The sequence below is a fragment of the Ovis canadensis genome, chromosome 3, assembly GCF_042477335.2.
Source record: "Ovis canadensis isolate MfBH-ARS-UI-01 breed Bighorn chromosome 3, ARS-UI_OviCan_v2, whole genome shotgun sequence".
In the NCBI taxonomy this organism is placed as follows: Eukaryota; Metazoa; Chordata; class Mammalia; order Artiodactyla; family Bovidae; genus Ovis; species Ovis canadensis.
This window is the reverse complement of record NC_091247.1, coordinates 84,595,101-84,622,666: the sequence shown is the minus strand read 5'-3', so window position 1 is coordinate 84,622,666 and position 27,566 is coordinate 84,595,101. Positions and strand designations below refer to the sequence as shown.

Genomic DNA, 27,566 nt, shown 5'->3' with positions numbered 1-27,566 from the left:
TGCATGTTTAATATATATCTCAAAGCGAGCAAATATGGACCTGAACTTCTGCTATCTCACACCAAGCCTGCTCCCGCTGTGGTGTTGTTCCCTGGACAGTTGACTGGGAAACTCCACTGTTCCAGGTGCTTGGCCAAAAATCTTGTGGTCATTCCTGCGTCTTCTCCATCAGCAGATCCTGCTGGTTCTGCTTACAAAATACATCCAGAATCTAGCTGCTTCTTACTACTTGTGCTGCCACCATCCTGGGGCAAGCTACCATCTTCTCTTGCCTGGATTTTTGCAAAAATTCCCAACTGGCCTACCTCCACCCTTGCCTCCCTACAATCGATGTGTAATACAGTAGTCACAGTGATCCCATACAATGTATGTTAGATTGTGACTTGTTAAAAGCTCTATACTGCTTTTGAGTCAAAGTCTTCCTGTAGTCTTCAAGGTCCTATGTGATTAAACCCACCCACCAACCCCTCCCACCCTTACCTGCCCCTCACTTTCTCTTTAACCTCTCCTTCTCCCCATTACTCACTCTCCTTCAGCCACATGTGCTTTTCTGCTGTTCCTCAAACACATCAGGCACTCTCTTGCCACAGGGCCTTTGCAACGGCTGTTCCATATGCCTGGAACACTATTCCATGTCCTTTAAATACCTGCTCAAATCTCACATCTTCAGTGAAGCTGGAGCTGTTGTAAGCAGAATGCAAAACATTTGCCCCCATCCTCCTATGTTCCCGTCACTACTCTGCTTTATTTTTTCCCTGCAAGTTCCCTCCACTTACCTAGATTATCTTTGCTAGGTTATCTTTTGACCTAGCAAATAAATGACTTATTATGTCTATCATTTCTTATCTGTCTCCCCCACTAGATTTAAATCCTATGAGGGCAGGGATTTGCTTGGTTTGCTAATAGCTCCAAGGGCTGAGAAAGTGCCTTGGCAGATAGTAAGTTTGCAATGAATATTTACTGTATGAATACACAACAGATTACTGTCCCACTGGGCCCACTATGAGTTGCTCTGGGTAAAAGTCCCATGTATCACCTGTACCCCACTCACCCCACACTGACAGTGGACCTTGATAACTGAGCTAAGGTTACACGTCTCACCCTAGCCAGAAAACAAGCTTTTGCTTCTATTTTGGAGAGGTGGGATTCACAAGGTGAGAATTTTCCCCCAAATGGAAACATTGTTCAAATGGTACCAAAGCAGCCATGAAGCTTTATTAGGCTATGGAAAAAAATAATATTTTTCATCAACTGTTTCCTTAAGAAGTGAACACAAAGGATGCATTTAAATAGGAATGAAGTGACAATGCTTTTAGAAAAAACCCAAAACTTTACTTTCCATCATGTCGGAGGATATTGGTTTAATTCAGATTATTATTCCCACTGATGCTTTACATAATATGGGACATAAAAAATGTGCTGTGAATAAAAGTTCTTTTCATTTAAAATGGAGAAGAAAATTATAGATTCAAAAAATCAAGTTAAATATCAAAAGAAGTTAATATCAAAAAATAAAAGTTTCTATGTTTCAAAAAACCTGACAATGAAGATAGTATCACATTTGTGGTGATTGAGATACACTTTATGGTGAGCCTCTGAAAACCTTGGCTTTGAAGTTGAAGCTTCCGCTTAGAAACAGAGGGGGCAGAACAGACCTATTCACATTTTGACAGAAGGGCAAGTTTAAGAGTCCTTTAGTTCAAATATCTGTTAATTATCCTCTGTCAGAAACACTCTTCAGAGTGTTAGAGAGAAGTTCTTATGGAACAACAGGCGTCCAGCAGCCACAACCCTGTTTTAGGGGAATTTGTTGACTTGGAACTCTCTGGCACTGTTAGATCCCTGAAACCACTGCCTTCTACTCTGTTCAGCTGACACGTAAGGACTCAGTAGCAGCAGGCCGCTATCGCCCAGGGGAGTACGACTTCTTATACTTGGAGATGAGTGCGTCTGTTTTTCCAAGGCTCACTCTGTAGCAGTCCACTGGCACCAAAGAGCCAAGCGGTGGCATTCTGTCCAAGCACTCCTGGTTGCCGGCTATGAATGAGGATGACACTGGCTCTGATACAGCAGCTTTTCCTGCAGGAGTCAAGCACTCTTCACCTCCAGGTTCCTCTGTGTGGCCGCCCTGGGAATTCAAAGGGCCGCTACTCGCCTCACCACCCTTAAGGTGCCTGTGGTGATCTTCGCTGAGTAACAGCACGATGGTCCCGCCAACACGAAGTACTCTGGGACCAAAAAAAAAAAAAAAAAAAAGCTAATTATTATGAGTATTTCTTTCTTTGTAGACAACAAACAATCCCACTTTGTTTAAAATATTTGGTGTTCTTAATTTGAAATTTAATTTTAGTCATTTAAATGTGAGAATTTTGATAATTAGGTAGTATCTTCCATAATGCATATTCATTATAGTAATTATGAAATCACTAGTACAAATCTGCTTTAATTATCTATTTTTACTCTATTTAAAAGGCAAGCCTCAAAGTAATTTGTAGTCACAGTTTAATAAGTGATTGTACAAAGGAAAAGGCAAATGAAAGGATCCTGAGGAATCTGAGTACATGAAAGGCAGCAGGCCGAACAACAGCAGAACAAAGTCCCCAGGAAGGAGTGAGGACGAAAACAAAGGGCGATAGGGAAGGCCCGGCAACTTCAGCCGGTGGAGGAGGATTCACTTTCTCAATTGCTTGACCAAAGTCTATACAGCACTTATATGGAAACAGTGATGAATGAGGACATACAGTCCCGAGTTGCTAAACAGATGACTGAACAGTGGGGGATAGTGGCAAGCAAAGAGCTCAAGAGCATGTGTGGCAAACGCCACCATCAAGGCAAGGGTGAGGGCCTCTGGAAACACCTTAGGTGGGACCCAAACCTGGGCACTCAGAGTGGGGAAGACCCTCAGAGGGTGAGAATAGCTACAGTGGGTGTGAAGGACAAGCAGGAGCGAGCTGGGCCCAGGGCCAGGGGGACTGGAGCAAGGGGGTGCCCGAGGCAGGGAATGTGCAGAGGAGGATGTACTGCAAGTAGTCCAGCTGGGGGGAACCAGAGCGGGCGGGACGAGGGGATGGAAGAGCTCTGTCTGGAACATGCTGAGCAGGGGGCCAACAGACAGCCGGGCGCAGGGCCTGGAGCTTGTCAGAGGCGCCAGGGTTGGAGGTGGAGATCTGAGTTTCCCATAATAAATGGTAGATAAAGCCAGGTGGTGCTAGTGACAAAGGACCCACCTGCCAACGCTGGAGACATGAGAGGCAGGTTCGATCCCTGGATGGGAAAGATCCCCCGCAGGAGGAAATGGCAACCCACTCCAGTATACTTGCCCGAGAAATCTCATGGACAGAGGAGCCGGGTGGGCTACAATCCATGGGGTCGCAAAGAGTCTGACACAACTGAAGGAACTTAACAAACACAAAGCAATAATGGGGGATGAGATCACCTAGGGTGGAAGAACAGAGAGGGGAGAGAAAAGGGGTCAAGGAACAGGGACTTAACATCCAAGGAAGGACGGAGAAGGAAGAGCGCATGAAACAGCCAAGGAGAAGGCCTGAACTATGGTGATAGCATGGAAGCCAGAAAAGCAGAGTTTCAAGACGGGAATGAACGGTCTCAGCAGTGTCAAATGCTACAGGACTAACAAGTGATAAGGATGTTAGTGACCCTGGGGCAGCACTCCTACTTGGGGCCAGGAGCCAGTACTGGTCTGCAGAGGCAAGGCAGGGGGTTAGAAGGTGAGGAGAGCAAGTGTAGACTTTTGTCTGAAGAAACCTGGTTGCAGAGGTTAAGAAACCAGGTGCCAGCTGGACGACCAAGACTTAAAGGGAGCCCTGCCCCCACCACACCCAGCAATGAGGTCAGGAGCTGAAGCTGCTTTCCCTCATCTCAACTGTCCGCCAGTCTAAACGAGTCTGTCTGCAAAGGACATCACAGATTCTATGCTTCACTTCATTCTATGCTCTCCTCTGCCCACACTACCGCAGCCTGACAGGTCTTATTTCCAAATCTGTCATCATCCCCCAACCTCCCCTTCTGAGTTTCCACACCAACACAACTGGACATCCCTGCGAATCTCTCGACCATTAAACTTCAAGTAAACTCTCGACTCCCACTTGCCTGCTTCCCTTTGCTCGCTGTGTGTTGCACAGACTGACCTCCCTTCTTCTTGCCCCAGGACATCCAGCTCTGCTGTTCTGGGGCACTGACACCCACTCCCTCGTGGGCTTCTCATCATTCAGGTCTCGGAGTTCAGACGCCTCCTTGGAGAGGCCTTTCCCTGAGCATCTATCTAAGGAAACCACTGCTGCTCTCTTCGTCACTCTCTGGCAAAAATGTCGTCTTTAGTGTTCACTGTATCTCTCATCATCTGAAATTATTCTGTTGATTTATTCATGATCTGTATTCCCATGCTGGAATGCCAGCCCCACGTGGGCAAAAACTCTGTCCTGTTCACAGCCAGATCCCCACTGCCTAGTACAGTGTGTGGGTATGAAAGGCCACAAAAATGTCTGGGGAAGGGATAACTGGATCTGGAAAGAATGAGGAGGTGGACAGGTTGAAGGTAAGAAAGAAATGGGCAGAGAACAGTTCCTGAGGAGGCAGGAACCAAGCGGATAAACTCTTGCTACTGGGAGAGGAGGCAGCGAGATGACAGGTGTGGCTGGACACCAGGGGACAGAAACAAAAATCACAGGTATCTCTGAACACATAGGAAAAAACACAATTAAGATAAAGATATAAGTTTTCACCTACCATATTAACAAAAATAAAAAGACTACCATACTCAAGATGGCAAGATTAGGAAAAAAATGAGTATTCCTAAAGACAAATATTGATATAACTTTTTTGATAGTCATTTAGCAATAATATGTCAAAGATATGAAATGTACATAACCTTTGACCCAGCAATCTCAGAGCGAGGAAATTATTCTAAGATATAAGAGCAGAAGTTCTAGCATTAGTAGAGTAATAGGGACAATTAATGGCAAAGATGGCTAATATTTATCGGCACCAAGGGCTTCCTCCGTGGCCCCAGTGGTAAAGAACCTCCTTGCCAATGCAGGAGATGCAAGAGATGCGAGTTGAATCCCCAGGTCAGGAAGATCCCCTGGAGGAGGGCGTGGCAACTGACTCCAGTATTCTTGCCTGGAGAATCCCATGGACAGAGGAGCCTGGCGGGCTACAATCCATAGGGTTGCACAGAGTCAGACATGACTGAAGTGACTTAGCATGCACGCATGTATTATGTGATGAATGTTGTTTTAAAAGCTTTGTATATCATTTAATCCTTAGAATTCAAGTATATTCTGTTGCCATATCCATTTTGCAGATGAAGAAACAGAGGCACTGTGGTTTTAAATAACTTGCTCATTATAGTCAGTTTGATAAACTGTGCAAAGATGGCTCAGAATGTTATTCTTTATTAAAATGAAACGGTGGAAGTTACCTGAATACCCATCCCTAAGCTCTGTAGGCTACATAATGGTATATACATATAATGCAACCACTGCGGCAACCACTGAAAATTATCATGTACATTACAACAACTCCTCAGAATGATTTATGACATATTTCTGAGTGGAAAAAACAAAGCAGATTATACAGTACAGTAAATTAAGGATGATCCTATTAATATAAAGTTGAAAACATCTATTTGTGTATGTGTACGTGGAATGATGTCTAACAGGAAATTCAGCAATTAATTTATAACTTTTTTCACATAATGGAAGAAAATAAAGGAAAAATCACCTGGAATCCTGCTACTCAGAGGTGACCATTTTTGATAAAATGTCCTTCTAAGCATCTTTCCACATTCATATATACATAAATTTCTAAGAAAGCTATTCAGAACTCATAAAGCAATATGTCTCAAGCTATATCCCTCTAAAACACTAATATAGTATGAGAGATTATTTCTTGTATATATAAAAAAGAAACCAGCTAGAATTATGTGGTCAATAAGCTGGGGAAGCTCTGTATCAAACAACATAAAAGAGATTTCTCTTTTACATGTGAACCTGCAAGACACAAACACCCAACTTATTTGAACTTGGATGGCATCAGGCCTTAACCTTCTACTACTCATCTCTACTCCGAACAGTCTGGTATATTCATTGTTTTTTGAACATGCTTTTTGCTTCATTATTCCCCAAGAAATACTTGCTGAATATCTGCATGTATAAAACATGGTGTGGTCTCCGTTTTCATTCTTTGCAAATTTCTAAATTTCACTGAGATCATGCTTCTTCCATGAATCCACCTCAAATCTTCTGGGCATTTAGTGACTTCTTCCTTCAAGCCGAACAAGTTAAATTTCTAATTTTGCTCATCTGGTTGAGAAGAAAGCTCAAATATTATACTTCTCTGTATTTCTCCTTTGCATACATGAGATTGTTACTGCTGAAGTAAATTAAGGAGGAAATGATTGAGCTGAGAGTGCAGTGCTCACACCACCAGAGCAATCATCTGTCGGACAATTTAAAATTCTGATCGCACGTTCTTTCTTGAAGAATCCAGTGCTCTGTTACACGCAGGACCCAATATTTCCATTGCCTATTATAAACATGTTTATTTTGTATTTTTTCTTATTTTTAGTATAATTCCCCTCCATTCCCTTCCACTTTATATCTAGAGCCTAAACACTGGTAAGTCATTGGGAAAAAAGTTATGTGTACTTTAGATATATTTATGTATATCCCCACCTATTTCTCAAAAGCACTAGAACTGTTCTACACTGAAAAATCAGGTCTGAGCTAACAGTTACTGAGAGCTTTCAAGGCACCTAGCACTGTCCTTGCCTCCCTGGTGGCTCAGCTGGTAAAGAATCCGCCTGCGATGTGGGAGACCTGGGTTTGATCCCGGCTTGAGAAGATCACCTGGAGAAGGGAACAGCTCTAGTATTCTGGCCTAGAAAATTAGCACTGTCCTAAAGAGCTTTAAGTCTACTGACTCCTCAGGCCAGCGCTACGAAGTAGGTACTATTATTTAAAGATGAGGCACAGGGTGATTGAGCAATGTGCCTCTGACAGAAATGACAGAAGAACTACTGAGTATTCTGACTCCAGAGACTATGCTCTTCACCACTGTGTTACAATATATGGCCTGTATAAAAGCTCAAACCACAAAAAGTCAAAGGTCAAACCATAAAGGCTGAGGGCATGTGGCAAGGAAGCTTGGTCATACATAGGAGCCAGGAATGTTCCTTATGTCCATAAGCATAATTATTTTTTCTAAATTTTGTTTGTTTAAAAAATTTTTTGCTTTTTAAATTTTTACAGTGTTGTGTTGGTTTCTACCATATGATTTGAATCAGCTGTGATTATAAATACATCCTTCCCCTCTAGAGCTTCCCTCCCTATTCCATCACAGAGCACCAGACTGCGCTCCATGTTACACAGCAACTTCTCACCAGCGATCCATTTTACATGATAGTGTATATATATTGATACTACTTTTTCCACTTGAACTACTCTCTCCCTCCCCGACAGTGTCTGTCAGCCCATTCTCTACATTTTCATCTCCATTCCTTCCCTGCAAATAGGTTCATCAGTACCATTTTTCTTTCTGGGAGGCACCTGAATTACACGGGAAATCTTGAAGGTCTTCCTGATTCTCTCGTAAATATTTAAATTGCCCGAAACAATGTGGGGGTGGTCATATCTGTTAGTTTCATTTTCAGTTACTTAGAACAAAAATCAAAACTGACCGAGAGAAAGTCAGGCTGGTCTGATTTTACTAGTGATGAAAGGACAGTCTACTCCAAACACTGCCCTCCAGTGACTTATGAAGGTGTTTAAAACGCACAGCACTAGATCAACAGGTAGGCTAAGCTGCCACCTCTAGTGGAAAGTTCCAGGTTGGGTAGAAAGCTTCACATTAAGTGTAGCATGCTCATACAGTAGTATCTTACCACGGGCTAGCTTAATAGTACAACTGGTAAGTTACCTTGCTAGGCACAAAGGCTGTGGTTATTAATTCTCGGGGCACCACAGAATCACCTTGGGAGATACTAAGAAATACTGGATGCCCAGGTTCTACCCTGGACTGATTAAATCAAAGTGTCAGTGAGTAGGAGTGGAGAATGGGTATCAGTGATTCTCAGAAGCTCCTGAAATGGTGTTAATATGAAATCAGCATTGCAAAATCTTGAGGGGAATGCTCCATCAAGCAGAAGGGGATACAGGAGCTCAGGAAATGTCTGTTACAGGTGCTGAGACCCCAGGTGACGTCATAACTCAGGTAACTGTGGAAAAGGGTTACATACAGGCTCCCAACCATGTACTATGTTGTCCTGCACTGTCAAACACTCAGTTGAGACAATTTAATACAAACTGACCCCTTATCCATGTCCCTTCATTCCTCTGTGTGTTCTAGGTTCTCTCTTTTATCAACCGAAATGATCAGGAAAATTCATATTCAGGTCCCACTGTTTGAACCTCTCAAAGAAACACTTTCACTTCACTGCATTATACTCCCTGAGGTTGACCTTAGAAGCATTACATGACTAGCACTTCTGCATTTTCATTTCACACCAACAATGCAGGCATCCGTTCTATATGACTGAATGTTTCCTATGTAAATTCTGTCCTGTTGCTCAGTAGCTCTGTGATCTTGAGAAGGATAATATTTCTGGGTTCTGGTTTCTCTCCTGTACAATGTGGGGGATTAACACATAGGAGGCAGGGTTGGGGGGAGAATTAGAAGTAAATATGTAAATTAACTAGCTCAGTGACTGAAATATATGTCACTATTTTAGATTTTCAAATTTTTGGCTATAATGAAAAATTATTATCTTTTCCTGAATAAAACTTATATTATGATGATATAGAATAACTATATCAAGTTTATAACTACATAAACTTCTGATTTGAAATCTTAGAAAATTAAGCTATAAAAACACGAGGAAATTACTAAAATATAATCAAATTTTAACTGAAGAGCTACAATACATTTTGGTTAAATGCCCCATGGCTCAAAGATTTTGGAAAGACACTCAACAACTTACCTTTCCATCTCCTGCAGAGTCCTTTTGATGTCTTTTCCTAACTTAAACTTTTTTCCAAATGGAATATCAGAAATAATAATATCGACACTTTCTGAAGGCAATGGCAATTCTGAAATACAAAAATGAGAAAATTCTATTACAGTAAGTTCAAACATTTATGACTTAAATATGAGAAAACTGAAGTACATAGGATTATTTTTGCATACTGAATAAAATTTAAGGCTTTAATATTGTTTCTAAGGAGTGACAAGATCCTGAAGGCTTTCAGAATCACTAAAAATAGATGTTACAATTGTTGTATTTTGTTTTTTGAAAAGTGGTTTTTCAAGTGTAATAAAATATGACATACGTTAAGCAGAATTTTAAATTAACCAGAAAATTAAACTCTTTAAAAATATTACATGAGAAGAAAATTGCTAGATCCAAGAAGAAATATATTAGGATGCCTAGAAAAACCTTTTACAAAATTATATCCTATAACTTTCATTTTTCTTTTCATGATCATATATAAAATCCATTTGTAGATCTATTTGTTTTTAAGAAAAGTGACCCATAGGTTTCATTGTATTTTTAATGGCAACCCCAAAGGTTAAGAACATCCACTTAAGTCCTAAGACTAGAGAAAAAGTTAAACAATCAAGAAAATGACATCACTAAAACAAAATATAGTGTTTGATTGTCAAATCTAAATTTCTTTCTCAACTTTACATTTTACTCTCAGAAATTATTTCAGTCAGTTCAGTTCAGTCGCTCAGTCCTGTCCGACTCTTTGCGACCCCATGAATCGCAGCATGCCAGGCCTCCCTGTCCATCACCAACTCCCGGAGTTCACTCCAATTCATGTCCAGCGAGTCAGTGATGCCATCCAGCCATCTCATCCTCTGTCGTCCCCTTCTCCTCCTGCCCCTAATCCCTCCCAGCATCACAGTCTTTTCCAATGAGTCTTCGTATGAGGTGCCCAAAGTACTGGAGTTTCAGGCTTTAGCATCATTCCTTCCGAAGAACACCAAGGGCTGATCTCCTTTAGAATGGACTGGTTGGATCTCCTTGCAATTACCACAAGGTAACACACCCAATCTTAACTTCCACATTTTCTGAATATACTTTACACTTTGCACTCTTTATACTTCTACTACCACCATCTAAATTTAAATAATTATTTAAATTTCAGACAGCACCTAATTCTATAAAATACAATAGAATTTAAATAATCTTTACTATTCTGAATACAAATTTTTGTTGGCAGGAAATTTAAAAACAAAACAAAAAAATCCTGTTATCTGAGAAAGTCTAATGAATGAACATTTGCTAATGAAAGAAAGAGTGGGTTGTTAGAAAACAAGTAATGGGATACTATTTTGTTAGAACTAGGCAGAAAATCTTTTTTTTTCCCAACGTCATGGTGGCTCAGACGGTAAAGAATTCGCCTGCATGCAGGAGATCCGGGTTCAGTACCTGGGTCCACAAGATCCCCTGGAGAAGGGAATGGCAACCCACTCCAGCATTCTTGCCTGGAGAAACCCCATGAACAGAGGAGCCTGGTGGGCTACAGTCTATGGGGCCGCAAAGATTCGGAAACAACTAGTGACTATCACTTTCACTTTCTTTTTTCATTTAGTTTTAGGGTATTGATATAGAGTGGGGCTTCCCAGGTGGCTCAGTGGTAAAGAGTCTGCTTGCTGACACAAGAGATGTGGGTTCTATCCCTGGGTTGAAAAGATTGCCTGGAGGAGGAAAATGACAACCCAATCCAGTATTCTTGCCTGGGAAATCCCATGGACAGAGGAGCCTGGCGGGCTATAGTCCATGGGACTGCAAGGAATCAGACATGACTGGGCAAACTGAACATGCACACAGTGATACAGGACACATCCACTTGAATACTGTAACTGCACTTGTAAAACCACGAAAGAGAGTAAGCAAACATGGTTATCAAACGTTTACACGTGAGGAACCAGGCGGTAATCTACCCTTGAGATTGAGCCCAAGTCTTTTGCTTACATAAACACACAACAAACATGAGTTGCCCATCTTCCGGTTTGGATTTTTTCCCCCTTCTTGTTAGTCTATTTTCATTTGCAATTTTTCTACTCTGTATTGTAATTTATGAAACTGCTTTAAATCATTTTAGATGATGAAGGAATAAACATCACTGAGAGAGAAGAGAGTAATCTTTTACATAGAATCAGTGTCATCTTCCAATAATACAACAGAAAATAATCTGAGCTTTTGTGCAGGCTCTGGTGTCAGCTTGCATTTGGCTCTGCCACTTACCAGCTGTGCAACTTTGAGAAATTATTGCTTTACTTTTCTCATCTGTAAAATGGGATAAGAGTACCTATCTCAGAAGTTAACATGTGAGGAACCTACAGAAAGTATCAACAGACACTGCCTGGCACACAATGAGCAGTCAGTAATTGTCAGCTGTTGTCAGTATTTACAGGGCAAGGTCCTCTCTAGTGTGTATAAGGAGATGACAGCCAGGTGGAGCCAGTGGGTCAGAATCCTTCCAGGAAGCTCTGCAGAACTTAGCAATTCCTTCTCATGGTTCCTCAAAGACCTAGTGGGGCTGCTACTTCCAGATGGGTCTCTTTCCAACTTGCCTTTCCCTTAGCAGTGGTTCTCAACGTGCAGTCCCTGGAGAAGCACCATCAGTATCACCTGGAACTATAAATGCGAAATCTTGGGCCCTACAACCAACCTTGATATTTAGTGTGGATCAGAATCAACTGAAGGGCCTGGTAGAATGCAAACTGCTGGCCCCACTTCCAGAGATGCTGATGCATAAACTCCTAAAATCACGAGCACCTGACCCATAAGAGTCAACACACAGTAAAATCTTTTAAATTATTAAATGTTTGAATTGCTTGTGAACAGAGTTTGTAACTAAGGAGATAGAATTCTGAAATAGAAACATAGCTTAAAACAAACAAGTAAAAAAATCATCTTTTTTACATCTCTGCAGGATGATTCAAAAACATGAAAAAAAGGTAAAAGACTGCTATGTCTTGAATAAAACTGTCCTATTTACTCCCTCCTTCTGGGGATAAGTTTGAGTAAGAACTGCTTAAAACCAGGATATAGCCCTAAGGTATTTTCTCCCCCAAAGTTTTAAGAGCCTTTAAAATAACTTTCATGTGTATGTGTAGACAACAGACTGGGTAAACTCAGAACTTTTACAAGGTTGAGCCCATCCTTTTTATATTTTCTTTCATTGTACTTTGTTATTCTTTCCATCATCTAGGTTTATAACAATGGCATTCTGTCTTCTAATTCTCAGTTGCTCAAATAGTTGTATTTTTGATTCAGTCCTCATGACTGGTCATTTTACCTTGGCTTTCTCTATTCCTCAGTTGGTTCATCTCTTAAATGTCTGGATTTTATTAATTTTTAATACTTTTTCCCCCTCTGACATGCTTGTTGTGAAACGTTGCCTGAATTTTTTATATTTGAAAATATCTTTGTACTAAAATGACATCTTGGTTCAACATGGTATTTCTGGGTCCCACTTTGCCTTAGTAACCTTGTAAGTAGCCACTGTTTCATTGGCTATTGCTCTATGACTTTGTTTCCATCGTGGATAGATTTTGAAGTTTACTGCATTAGATTATGCCTTTTCTTTGTATGATTGCTGCTGGTGAAATTTTTCTCTTCTACTATCTTTCTCTTTATACTATTCTTTTTGATTTCATAAATGAGAATACAAATACTTCAATGAAGCTGAAATTTCAATGTGTATTGCTAATTCAGAAGTCTGTAATTAGTCTTGAATATGCAAAATGTAGTTTGGCATCTGGGAGATAATTTTAAAGTGCTGTTGCCAGTTTTGTTTCTAATGACTGCAATTTATCAAAAACTTTAAAGACTTAGAAGTTTTTTTGCACTCCATTTGTTGAATTCTTTGATTACAGATTTCCAATGAAGTCTGAAAAAAATGCAACTACAATTAGGCAACTTGTTTATTTAAAAAAGTTTATAGCACAATTATAAGATACTCTGGCTAGGTACATCAGCCATCAGTACATCTTCAAAAATTTAAATTTTTAAGGAAACTGAAGTATAGTTGATTTACAATGTTGTGCCAATCTCTGCTATATAGCAAGGTAACTCAGTTATACACGTACAGTTCTTTGTTTATATTCTTTTCCATTATGGCTTATCCCAGGAGATTGAATACAGCTCCCTGTGGCATACAGTAGGACCTTGCTGTCTGTCTATTCTAAATGTAATAGTTCACATCTACCCACTCCAAACTCCCAGTCCATCCTACTCCCTCAACTCTTCCCCTTGGCAGTCACAAGTCTGATCTCCCTGCCTATGAGTCTGTTTTTGTTTTGTGGATAGGAAGATTGTTTTTTTTTTTGTTGTTCATTTGTGCCATATTTTAAGAGTCCACATATAAGTGATATTATATGGTATTTGTCTAACTTACTTCACTTAGTACGATAATCTCTAGCTGCACCCACGTTGCTGCAAATGGCATTATTTCATCTTTTTTACGGCTGAGCAGTATTCTGTTACACACACACACGGCTGAGCTGTATTCCATCACACACACACACACACACACACACACACACGGCTGAGCTGTATTCCATTACACATACACACACACACACACACGGCTGAGCTGTATTCCATTACACACACACACACACACACACGTATGTACCACATCTCTTTTACCTATTGCTGATGGACATTTAGGTTGTCTCCAAATTCTGCCTATTGTGAATAGTGCTGCTATCAACCTTCGGGTGCAGGCATCTCTTTGAATTATACTTTTGTCCGAGTATATATGCCCAGTAGTGGGATTGGTGGATCATATGATAATTCTATCGTTAGTTTTCTGAGGAACCTCCCTACTGTTTTCCATAGTGACCACACCAACTTAACATTCCCACCAATGGTGGAGGGAGGGTTCCCTTTTCTCCACACATTCTCTAACATTTGTTATTTGTAGACTTTTTAATGAAGGCCATTCTGACCAGTGTGAGGTGGTACCTAATTGTAGTTTTGATTTGTATTTCTTTAATATTTAGTGATGCTGAGCATCTTTTCATATGCCTATTGGCCATCTATCCTCTAGAGAAATGTTTATTAAGGGATTCTGTTCTTTTTGTTTTTTTTTTTTCTTGGATTGGTTTTTTTTTTTTGTGGTTGGTGTTGAGTTGTATGAGCTGTTTGTATATTTTGGAGATAAAGCACTTGTTGGATGCATCATTTACAAATATTTCTCTCATTTTGTAGGTGGTCTTTTTGTGTTCTTTTCTCTGTGCAAACGCTTATAAGTTTGGTTAAGTCCCTTTGTTTATTTTTATTTCTATTGCCTGGGAGATTGGGCCAAGAAAACATTGATACGATTTACGTTGGGGAATGCTTTGCCTATGCTCTCTTCTAGGATAGGAGTTTTATGGTATTATATCTTTTTTTTTGATTGGAGGATAACTGCTTTACAGTGTTGTGTTGGTTTCTGCTGTACAACAATGCGAATCAGTCACAACTATACAGATATCTTGTCCCTCTTAAGCCTCTCTCCCACCTTCAGTGTTATGTTTGTCTTTAAGCCATTTTGAGTTTACTTTTGTGCACAGTATGAGGATGTGTTTTAACTTCATTGATTTAAACGCAGCTGTCCAACTTTTCCAATACCACTTGCTAAAGAGACTGTCTTTTTCCCATTTTAAACTCAGATTAAACATGTACTGTCAGGCTGAACTGCTTTTTTTGCATTCAACCGTCTTTACAGATAGCCTACAGTTCAGTTATTCTGTGTATATTAAAAAAATTTTTTAAGTCTATTATTTTGATAACTTGAGTTACTATTTCAATTCAGAACATCACAGCTTGTTTGGAGGTAATTATGAATTATGTAGGTACCATGTCAAATTCTAAGTACATTTCTGTGTCATAGATTTCTTTATTTAATAAGAACATTGATCTTCACCAGGATTCTGTGGTCTACCAATGCTTAAACAGACACAGATGCAGTGCTGAGCTGAATCTACAGTAGCGTTCACAATAATGAAAGATGTTTCATCTCTGACAGAAAAAAAAATCCTAAATTGCCAAGAATTGGGAGGGGGTAGGAATACTAAACCATTACTGGAACTGACTTAGCTAATTTTCTTTTTGAAGGATCTGATAACACTGATACAAAACCGGTAACATTTAACTTTCTGCAGAGGTCTTCTGCTAATGGAGCCAATGTATTAATAGCTATAGCTTCATTTTGTTTATATACATAAGAAAATTTGGAATTGAAAATGAACAAAATTAATTTAGAAGAGTGCTCATTTGATCTAAATGAAAAGTCATGCTTCACAGAGTGATAGTTAAATGCATTTCTTTCTGTTGCATCTGATAAACACTTAATTTTGGCTTGCTCGCCTTAAAATAATGTTTAAGTTTTGAAGTAAATGCTGCTGCTAAGTCGCTTCAGTCGTGTCCGACTCTGTGCGACCCCATAGACAGCAGACCACCCGGCTCCCCCGTCCCTGGGATTCTCCAGGCAAGAACACTGGAGTGGGTTGCCATTTCCTCCTCCAATGCATGAAAAGTGAAAAGTGAAAGTGAAGTCGCTCAGTCATGTGCGACTCCTAGCGACCCCATGGACTACAAGCCTACCAGGCTCCTCTGTCCATGGGATTTTCCAGGCAAGAATACTGGAGTGGGTCGCCTTCTCTGGAAGTAAATGCTAGATGCCTCTATAAACAAGTTTATTTCATTTGGTTACTCCTATCACCACGGCCCTCACAGTGCATGATACAAGTAAATAAACATTTTATTCTAGTTGTATGTTCATCAACAGCTTTCTTGAGAAATAGAAACTCAGTATATAATTTTTTATTAAATATGCACTTTAAAAACCTTATTGCTGCTGAAAGAGTTTGTTACAGAACAGTGTTACCAAACAAAGGGATTTATAGCATATGATATATGATAAAGCCACTGCAGCAAAAACACTCAAATTCTCTAAGGTGGGCTTCTCACTCCCTATTTCCCACACATATTTCACAGACACCCAACCTATCACTTCTCACATTTCCCCTGACTTCCCAGATGCCAGGGCAGCCGGGCAGCTTCATGAATTGTGCAGAATATTGTGTGAACCACAACACACCTGGTAGAACGCCAACTTTTCTGCTTCCCTTACCTGCCCAACTACCCCCAAAAATGATGAGAACTAGCTATCTTCAAGTTACCTCTTCCCGTTCTCTCCAGATCCCGTTCAGGCAGGCAAGCCTTTGTTCCTGCTGCTCCACGGAACCAGTTAGGACTGAGTTTTGTTCCATGAACCGGTCAAGCCTGAGTTTTGCTTCACCAACCAGCAGCATCTGACACAGCTGCTCATTCTTGCTCAGATTCTCTCTTACTTTCTCATCCCTGGTTGTTCCTTTTACTAGATTCTCACCCTCCAGAACTCTAAGCATCTCATCTTCAGAGAAAGCCTCTCTCTTCTCTATTCGTGCTCATTTCCTAGGTGATCTCATGGATGTAAATGCTATCTAAACTAGTGATGTGTACCGTCTCCCCTAAACTCCAGATTTGTATTTTGACTATCTACCTTGAGATCTTAATGGTTCTTAATCATCACGTGGAACTGAACAGGCCCCCAACTCTTAACTTGCTCCTCCTGCAGTTTTCCGCAACTCAGTAAACGGCAATGGCACACTCTAGCTGTTCAAGCCAGAAAGCTTAGTCATCCTTGTTCTTTTCCTCACATTTAATCCACTAACAAATCCTGTTGGCTCTACCTTCAATATGTATATACATATACATATATATGTGTGTGTGTGTATATATATACGTGTGACCTCTTTTCAAACCATTTGCCTGGATTATTGCAATAGTCTTGCAACTAGTCTCTTTGTTTCCATCCTTGCTCTACCACTGTCTGTTCTTAACAGACAATAAAAAGACTAATCTTTTAAAAAGCTAGGATTTATTTGGCTACTAAGTATAATAGAAAACTTAAAAAAAAACCAAAACTTTTCTTTATTAACAATTGAGCACTTAATGCTTGTTTTTAAAGTGAAATCTTATGGGAAATACCCAAAACATGAGAACTGATGAAAGTGGAGCTGGTACAGCAGCGATGTTCTGATGGACAAATTAGTACTTCCTTTCTCACGCAACCAGGGCACTTCTGAGACTATAAAGGGTTGGAAAAACCACTGCTCTGGAACAATTTATAGAGCTATTCCATTTTTCTTGAAGATCTCAAAAAACCCCCCAGCTTTCTTAAAGAAATGTATATGAAAACTTGATTTCAAACTAATCATCCCTCAGGTTCCTCTAGAAACTTGTGTTGTACACAAAGTCCACTTAAAAACCTCGACAGAAAGATTGAAAAGACAGTCACTGGCAGCAAACAATTATGAAACTTCAACCAACAATACAATTTCTTCTTTGAGGCTACTTTATCATGCATTGATAGAAAAGTTATCCTAATATTTTGTCAACAATGCATTTCTACTACTTTTCTACTACAATAGAACAATTTTTTTTTTTAACAATATACTGTTTCTCTAGATTACAGGGACGTATCTATCACCTATTCTCACTGTGCCAAGAGAATATGATTTTCTTAGCTGAGAATTAAATGTGGTCACTTTTAAGGGAGAAAGGCACACTGAAGGAAAGATAGGAGGAATGTGAGGCTTCTCTCAGTCTAAATACCATGGGTGTTAGTAAAATATTATTTTGGACTCCATACACTTGATTCCTTATAATGTTTCTTGCTGCTGACTCCCCAACAGTTAACGTGGAGTAATGCCTTTCCTCTGCCTCACAGGGTGATGAATCCTGGTTTGCCCTAGAATTTCTGTTTTAGCATTAAAAGTAGTACTGGTGTAGAAACTGGGAAGGCTTATTACCTCATTCCCCATAACATAGGAATACTATCCAACAGAAGCAAGGGGAAGGTAAGAGAATTCAAAATATTTCACATAGTTTATTGCAAAGAATTCACAGATTCTCAACAAATTGTTGTTGTTATTCTGTTTATTTTATGCCTATACTAAATGATCCCTGGTTATCATATGAGAAATGGTTCAGATGCAACAAACACATCTTAAAATTTCTTAAGATGCTTTTACTTTGTACCATGCTTTTACTTATATACTTAGGGAACTACAAAAATATAGTTCCTGACAATGAATCTTTTGAAAAATAAAAAAGTTACAATTATAATATTGGAAGTAAACTGAGTATTGGCTCCACAGATATATCACAAGGTATAAATAATTCAGCCTTTATATTAACATATGAAAAGTGAGTGATGATTATGATTCTAAGTGTGTTTACACATGTTTATTTCCCCCAAATGTTTGCATTTTTAATATCTTACCTATAACAGAGACTCTAAGTAACTCAATCTTATCCTTGAGGCCTGCAGCTCTCAGATTGTCATATGCACCTGATAACTGGGAGTCACTGACATCAGCACCCACATAATACACATCCTATGAGGGGAGAAATTCAAATTATAAATAAAACCATATTTTATGTAGTTAAGAAAATCTACTTGCATTTTTTCAAATGATGAAAATGAAATCAATAGATTTGTTAGTTCAAATTAAAAGAAATTTAGGATATTTCTTTAAAATAACATTCAAGGACCAAAACTTGAGAAGTTTTTGGTAAAATGTTAAAACACTAATTTTTAACATTTTACAATTAATATTTTACAATACAAATGTCTAAGGAATTGAGGGATTTATATAATGTAGGTCATGACTAGTTATTGGAATTCTGTCATAATTTCCTAAATTTATCACAGTATTTAAAGAAATAACAGTAATTTAATCAACCTTTCCTAGTCTACTTTGACTACAATTAAATAGTAACTCATAATTAATAATTATAATCCCTAGACAATCTACCTATAAATAATTAAGTGTATACACAACACACACTGATTAAAGTAAAACACTGCTTGGTTTACCAGACTTTAGAACTTACTGGCCATTCCTTAGCAGCTTCCAAAAGTATTGTTCCAAGTCCACACATTGGGTCTAAAACAACTGCACCAGCCTGTAGACAGAAACGTTGATTTGCTACTGTTAAATCTACTGTAACAGGTATTATACAAGAAGCCTAAAACTTGAGGAATCAATCATTTCCGAGTAAAGACTCCTTTCTAAACTTTATTAGGAATTTCAGGTAGTTGAAGCCCTAGGCAGGTGTCTGCTCGGCACGCTTAAAGATTAGGCAGGAGACCAGTGTGGCCAAAGCACAGTGAGTGGGAGCGGGCAGTGGTGATGACATCGGAGAGGGGGCCAGGCAGCTCCACCAAGATGGGCTGTGTTCAATTACAACCGCCACGTCCTACAGGTTCAAGACACTGTGCAGCTCGTGGTACAAGCCTACAGTATGACATCTGGGGCTTCTGCTTCTTCCCAGAAACTGAAACAGTGAAGGGGTCACCAGCAAGAGCCAAGAAAACACACCAAATCAGGCTCTGGCTTTTAAAGTGCCATCTGGAAGTGACACACGTCATTTCCACCAACACTGAACTGGCGAAAGCATGTCAGGCGCATGACACACACAACGTGAAGAGGTCAGGAAAGGGGCCATCCTCTCTGAACCTGAGAGGAGAGCAGGAAACTTGGAGGAAAAAAACTAATGATTCTCCCCTCTGGGGGACAGAGGGTGACACTCCATGTCTGATCTTGTAGCTGTTACAAGGATTCTGATTCTGTTCTGAAGGATGGGAAACTACTGCAGCGTCCTGAGCAGAGGAGAAACATGATGTAACGTTTCAAAGGGATTGGTCTGGCTGCCCTGTTGAGAAAGGACCATGGAAAAATAGGGGAGTTACGAGGAGGCTAGTAGGGAATCCAGGCAGAGATAAGGGTGGCCCGAACAGAGAGTGACACTGGTGGAGGTGGGGAGAGGTAGGTGGACTCTGGGTATATTTTGAAGGAAGAACCAACAGGACGGATGGCAATGTGGAATTATTACAAAATGACAATGGTCTGACGTGACTGAAGTTTTTATGAAAAGGTAAAAAAAATAGGTAAGTCTATCGTCTGGACGCTGGTGATCTCCTAAGTACCAATGTTTGGTGGATGAAGGCCCTGCAGTGCACACGGACAGCAGAGTGCCCTGACACGGAACCTAGACTGGTCCTGAAACAAAGGGGAAGCATCCAACAAGCAGGCGTGATGGTAGCGCCCACGCGCTAGTGGGCTAAGCAAGGCGAGTGGTTTCAGTGGAGTGCTAGTGAGACGAGCCTGAGGAAAGGGGGACAGAAGAGAGCACGGGGAGGAAGGAGGAGACACCAGACATGGATGACTGGTCTTGAGCGTTTCTCTGAAGGGAAGCAGAGGAGGGGGTGAGAGCTGATGGATCGCGTGGGTTCAGGAGAGGGTCAGTTCATTTTTAAGTTGCAAGATATTACAGCACACGCACATGCGATGGGAATGACCCAGCAGGGAAACAAGTTCTCAAGGAGGCGAGAGGGAATGGAATCCAGCACATAAGTAATGGAGCGAAACAAGGACAGTTCATTTATTAGCATGAGATTACAGTAATCATAAGCCATTATAGTCCCAGTATGTTGGTAGACCTCATGAGGAGAACATGTTAAACTTCTCTTTTGATTCCAAAGTTTACGTCACTTAAGAAGCAGGAGAATTACAAGTATGCTCAAGGGAATGACTGTAATGATAGAGCCTAAAATCCAAGTGGGAAGGGAGGGCTGAGTACAGGTGGTGAGTAGGGCCACCTACTGGGCTTCCTTGGTAGCCCAGCTGGTAAAGACTGCCTGCAACACAGGAGACCCCGGTTCAATTCCTGGGTCGGGAAGATCCCTGGAGGAGGGCATGGCAACCCTTTCCAGTATTCTTGCCTGGAGAATCCCATGGACAGAGGCAGCTGGCGGGCCACAGCCCATGTGGCTGCAAAGAGTCGGACACGACTGGACTAAGCACAGCACAGCACAGGGCCACCGGTGACTGGAGGCCTCATGGAGTTAAAACACGATGGCAGGGCGCAAGGGGAAGTGAGTGGGCAGGAGTAGGAGGGTAAGAGCAGCACTGCTGAGATCTGGGGAAGGTATACTTTCCTGGGTATGACAAATTCTAGGATGTGACTATAGCAGATCATGAGAGGCAGGGAGAGCAAGACACTAAGGGATCAGATAGCACAGACACTGAGTTGATAGACTTCTGACACGAATAACGGTATACACTAGTACAACAAGAGATCTGTAGACGACCAGGATGATTGGATGGCACGTGCTTCTAAGGCAGTGAGAGATCCTGGGCAGAAAGGGCAGCGACATGCAAGCAGGACACCTACCCCAGCTCCAGGCCCAGCGGTCCCTTGGTCTGTCTACAGAGAAGGCAGAGTGCTCAGAAGACAGCGGGGTTCAGCCAGAGCCAGGGGCTACCTGATGAAAAGAAACAAAATGTCCTTCAGAAGCTTCTCCCTGATACTAAATTCTACCCCAGTGTCTTATGGATCCCCCATGAAGGGGCAGAAAAGTAACAAAAAGAATAATGATTTAAATGACAATTTTAAGATTAATAGCGCTATGAGAACTAATTTTTATTAATGACTTAAAATGTACCAAACTCCATGCTCTTTCTCCCCACAGTCCCTCTTCGATGAGGTGATCTGCCCTTAAATATTTTTCAATTTCCTTATTTTACTGCAGGACTTTTCCAGTCATGACACCTGGGGACATAGACAGTAGCAGAGAAGTATTTCCATATGCTTAAAGTAATAACCAAGATTTACACAGAACTTGGTTTTCCTTGCTTTTATGATCTGTATGAAGGAGAATGGTTTACATTGAACATGAAAAATACCTAACAACCCCAGGTTTAAATTTCAGTTTCCATGGCATTGGCCTACTCAAGGTTGAGCTGCTTGTGCAGAGATTTAGGTACCAAGCTCCAAAGAGGGGCCACCTGGATCAAGGCTGGATACTGGGATCATTTATACGGTGGGTCATACTGTGTTCTCCCAAAAAGAACCGTGCTGTGCACATTTAAGGGGAGGAAGTCCCTCAAAAGCGAGAGTGAAAACAGGCAGAACAAACAGCACACATCTAGTGAAATGAAACTTCTGGAGGGGACAGATAAATATGTGAAAAAGTTAAACCCACTAGAGAGATCAAATACAGCATGTGATGTGTGCTAAGCTGCCTCACACTCCGTGTGACCCCATGGACTGTAGCCCTCCAGGCCCCTCTGTCCATGGGATTCTCCAGGCAAGAGTACTGAAGAGGGTTGCCATGCCTTTCTCCAAGGGATCTTCACAACTTAGGGAATGAATCTAGGTTTGTTCTGCCTCCTGCATTGGCAGACAGTTCTTTACCAAATACAGCATGCTGCTGCTGCTGCTAAGTCGCTTCAGTCATGTCTGACTCTGTGCGACCCCACGGACAGCAGCCCACCAGGCTCCTCTGTCCCTGGGATTCTCCAGGCAAGAACACTGGAGTGGCTTGCCATTTCCTTCTCCAATGCATGCACGCGTGTTAAGTCGCTTCAGTCATGTCTGACTCTGTGCGACCCCATGGACAGCAGCCCACCAGGCTCCTCTGTCCATGGAATTCTCTAGGCATACACATACACAATTTTCCAAAGCTAAAAAAATCTGTGATTTTAAACCTAAACATTTCAAGAAAGTACAGCACATTTTGGTGACTCCAGTTATACCTTGGAAGATAATGTCCAAGGAAAACTCAAAATACATGGGCAAAATATAAAGAGATGGAAAACGTGAGAAAGGAGGCTTAACATGTTTATCACAGAACTCCAGAAGCAAAAAAAAGGGAGTTAAGGTAAAAGACACTAAAGCAAAATAGTTGAGGAAATAAGAAGTAAATAATGGATGAAAGAGTACCTGAGCTGGAGGAAAAAATGATTTCTATAATTATTATATATCCTAAATAACAGTTATTATAATTATTATTACTGTTGAGGTCCAGGGCAGGATGCCCCCAAATATGCTTTAACGGCATATTGATAATTTTGAATTAAAAGTTACTTAAGAAACAGCAGGTAAAAATAAATGATATTAAGAAGAAAATACACTCTGGCCCACTTCTCTTCCCCTGAAAGCAGGAATTTAATCTCCCAAGTGAAGGTATCCTCCCTCTACCAGGAGGATAGGAAGCATCTTTATCACCAGAGTTAGGGAATTCAAGGCTGTATACATGAGAAAGCTGGATAAACGAACTTACTTCTTCAGTAGTCTGCTACCCCAAGCACAGACCCCTTTGTTTTGTTAAATCTTCACAAATGTTTCTTTGTCTAAAAATAATATATAAATAGCCTGCTGCCATCACTTCAGGGGTCCCACTTCTATAAGACTTTCATGCATACAAATTAAAATTTTTTTTCTCCTGTTAATCTGTCTTGTGTCAATTTAATTACTCAAAAGATTAAAGATCACTCAAAAGAACTCAAGGGGGGATAGCGAGGTAATTTCTCCCTCCTTGACATTACCATAGCAGAAGTTAAAACTTAGGTACTTCCTAATATGCAAGGTGGTGTTCTAATCCTTTGATAAATGCTGATTCACTTCGTTCTCACATAGTCCTATGAGATGACTATTTTCATCTTGGAAGTGAGAAACCGAGGCACAGAGATGTTAAGGATCTTACATAAAGTTTCCCAGCCTGTAAGTGGTAGAGTTGGAAAGGGAACTCAGGGAGTCGGACTTACCTAGTTCTGCGCTGAACAGAAAAAGATACATCTGGTAATATCCCTGAGATTAGAGGATTAAAAAGAAAACTCTTACAAGCTTGCAAACAAAAAGAACAAGATAGCTATCAAGGAAAAGAAAAATCATACTGGCAGGAATTGCTCCCCTAAAACACTGGAAGTGAAAGGATAATGGAACACCATCTACAGACCTCTGAGAAAAAAGGACCGCAACTCAAGGATCTCATACTAAGCCAAAAGGGGACACACGGATGACAAGAAGAAGTGTAAGGAGGAAAGTACCAAGAAGAGACTGTCCAAGCAACAGAGAGCAGAGCTGAGACCTCGAAGAGAGAAAGATACAGTGAAGAGGAAAGGTGAGAAGCAATGTACCTCACACTCCACCTCTGTGTGTGTATACAGAATTCATGTTACACACTGCATCTTAATGATTACGGATGGGTCGTGTAATGTAAGTGCAGTATAAGAACTTTTGAAAACAGCAGGGGTATACTTGGAAATTTTGATGCATAATAAATAATTTAGTTCAAGCTGGTAGTTGCGAGTGGAAGAGGGTAAACATGTTTCAAAGGTCTCACTGTAGGGAGGAGCAAAGGTGGGACGAAGAAGAGAAAAAGTACCCTGGAGGTCTCATCTCATGACAAGGAGGAGCGGACAGAGCAGGAAGTTCAGGGTGTCGGTGGTAAAAACAGTGTGGCAAAGAAAAGAGTTGATGTCTTTAACAGTAAGAGTCAAGTCTCCTGTGCTTAATTAAGAGAGCTGGGAGAGGGAGCCCTGAATGGAGCAGCACACAGAGTAAAATCTAACCTCAGGGAAAACAATGAGATGACTCACTTGATGAAAGCAGCAAAAATAGAGAGGAAACTGCAAGAAGTTGCAAAGGAAATCTATCATAACTGGTCTATCTATCATAATACTGTACTGAATTAAAGAGCCTATCATTGTGGGATAAAGATAGAGTTTTGTGTTTATAAAAAATGCACACTGAAAACAAAGTTGAAAAAGCAGAACTACAAAGGAAAATGCAAAGAAAAAAAGAATGGAAATACTAATAAGACACAGTGAAATTTAAGTTTAAACCTACAAATCAACATAATGAAAACTGTAATAACAATAAAAAGGAACACTTTACAATGAGGCAGGAACAGTCATAAATGAGTATAAACCACACTACAGAACAAACTACCGAATGAGGTGACAATGAATAAAAATGCAAAATCTTGAAAAATATAATCTAATAAATTTCAAAATACCTCTTCCAGTACTGAGCAGACAGTAAAACAGCAACTAAAAGATACAGAGGCCATCTCTTGACGAGAAAATAAAATTATTTTCTTATGTTCATGGAGCATTTACAAAAACTGATTAAGATCTTGGTTAAATTTTAAGGAATAGAAGTTGTACAGGCCACATGACTGTGACAAAAAATTAGAAATAATAAAATGTAGTTATCTTTTGACTCAGCATTTTCATAGCCAAAATACTCCCAGAAGTTTGACAAAAGCCTTTCTCTGCAGTTCATAAGTGTAATGGCAAGAAAAGAAATAGAAAAACAGAATAAAAAAAGTTAAAAGAACCAAAGAGTAAAGAAAGCAACCATCAATAAGAGGCTGTGTAAATTAATTATGGAAAGGACCTTGGTATTCAGTTAAAAGGGACAGGAACAGGTTCCTTACCTTAATTTCTGCGAGGGAGGCCATCGCCCAGGCTATGGTAGATCTCATCCCTGCTGTCTTGATGTATGCTCTGCAGGCTAAAGGAACCCTAAAGTAAAACAACACCCAATATTACTGTATGTTAATAGGATACAAACAAAAAAAATTAACCCATTCATACCTGTACATTATGCACTGAAGTATTCCCTAAGTTAGAGAGTATATAACCTTTTTATTAATGCAAGATTACCTTCTCTAACTGGCGCCTTGTCTAACCAGCCAGTGTGGTATTTCAGAAAGGAAAATTTTTTAGATAACCGAAATTTAAACCCTTATGTGTTTAACTTAAAAAATCTTACTACATGAGGGAAGTGTTTCTAATTTTATATGCTTCCCTGACTTCCCATGTAGAACAGACCTTTTCTCACTGATCCAGAGTCATCAAGGAGTAAACTGCACTGTGGTACGGACGCAGTATAGGGAGCGCAGCTGACTGGATGCTAACCCTTAAAGAATTTCTAAAAGGTCCCTTTTGTAAGTTTGCCTTTTGCTCATTTGCACCTTTCTCTAAAGTTGGAATGAAGCTTGACACTGCATTGTTGAAAATAATTTACTGAATGAAATGCTGAAGCCAAGGACTCCCCAGTGAGTTCACTGGTCTCCATTACCTATCACTTCATACTTGATCTTCTACCCCATTATTGCTAATATCCGTGTTTCCAGATTTGATACAGATTTTCAAAATATTATTTCCATGTTTCTAGTGCAGTGAACAACACTGCCTTGCCAATTTCAATGCACTTTCCTATTCTGTGTATACAATTTATTGGTAAGACAAGATGCATGATTTCAAAAATCGATGCTTGGTTGTTGTTTTGCAGTTAGGCCTGTTTCAAAGCCACTAAGAGCTCTTCTACTAACATTACACCAAGCCACAGTGTTTTCCAAACCCTATTTCCTTTCATCATTTTCTTTCTGCCCTTTAAGTTACCTTGTTTTCTCTGTATTTATTGCAAGCCTCTTAACATCTTAGAATTAGACGAGGTATGTCTTTTAAATAAAACAGTGTAATTGTGTATTTACTATTATGATGAAGAAGCCTGCATGATAAAACTATTAGGTTATTTTTGTTGAAAAGGTGTTTCAGGAAATAAAATTTCATACTGTAAATAGTACTATATCCAGAGATTTGGAATCCAGGATATAAACTTTGTGGGCAGAAGAGTTATAAAATAATTTGATCAATGAATCTTGCTTCACTGGCTAACTGCAGCAATTATCTCACTACAAAACACATTAGGTAAAACCAAAACTGAGAAACTACTTTCACTCTAGGCACATACACACACAGATAGAATTGGCATGGAAAACTGTCTTTGTCCATACACATTACAAAGTCTTTCTACGCATCGGGGATTTATATAGAACCTTTGAAAGTTTTGACTATTGTGTGCATACTTTTGCTAATAGAGGTTTTATTTTATGGGAGCCAACTCTATTAATATGTGACACAAGGGAACCCATTCTTATTTTGCTTGGACAAAACTAATCTGCTATTACTTCAACAAAAGGGCCTCATTATATCAGTAAAATAAAATTATTCAGGGAAAAGAACTGTTCAGAAATAAACTCTTTGAAAATAAAAATGATTCTCTACTTTCACAGAACCTGGCTAATGTGTTTATTCGGAGTTTTAGCTGGCTTTTACCCCAATACAAAAATAAATGTGGCTTTTGATCCTCTTGTCCTCATATATGAATCTCTTCTTTATTCTCTTACACACCATCTATCACCAAGTTGAAGACATTCTCATCTCCATCTCTAGCCTAGATCAGTCCCCTGAATCCCAGGTCTTTATCTTCAAATGTGTGTTTGGACACCTTTTACCTAGAAGTACTGCAAAACTTACAGATATAAACTAAACATACTCTCCTTTCCCTGTATTTCATATCTTATGAAATATCTTTCATACCATTTCTTCATTTTCTTAGGCCATTTCCTATCTATAATATATAGGGTATCCCCATCTACATCTTCAGGGGTTAGGGCCTGGCACTCCAAAAGGCACTGAAGTACGGAAGCCTGGACACCTTGTAGGTGTAGATGTAAACCAGTGGGTTCGGTTTGGTCTGGGAGAGTTGGGAGGGTACCGGAGTAGGTGGGGACCAAGGGAAGCCAACAGGGCCTTGAGGCATGTGATGACCTCTTATGTGTTAAAGTGACTATTGG

The 27,566-nt window shown here is 40.1% G+C and overlaps 1 protein-coding gene across 2 annotated transcripts in view; it reads right to left on the bottom strand.

The window, feature by feature from the left end:
- Positions 1-1,193: 1,193 nt before the first annotated feature.
- Positions 1,194-27,566, bottom strand: part of THUMPD2 (THUMP domain containing 2) — a 38,500-nt gene continuing 12,127 nt past the window's right edge. Inside the window, exons 6-10 of one of the 2 annotated variants that reach the window (XM_069583503.1) lie at positions 25,359-25,446; positions 18,965-19,036; positions 18,351-18,465; positions 8,999-9,107; positions 1,194-2,228 (exon numbers count right to left, since the gene is read on the bottom strand). In XM_069583503.1, coding sequence (XP_069439604.1) covers positions 1,904-2,228; positions 8,999-9,107; positions 18,351-18,465; positions 18,965-19,036; positions 25,359-25,446 — 709 coding nt within the window. In that variant the 3' untranslated portion in view covers positions 1,194-1,903. Of the gene's footprint in view, positions 2,229-7,228; positions 8,642-8,998; positions 9,108-18,350; positions 18,466-18,964; positions 19,037-25,358; positions 25,447-27,566 lie in introns of those variants that run through there. The other variant, XM_069583504.1, reaches the window with a different exon arrangement.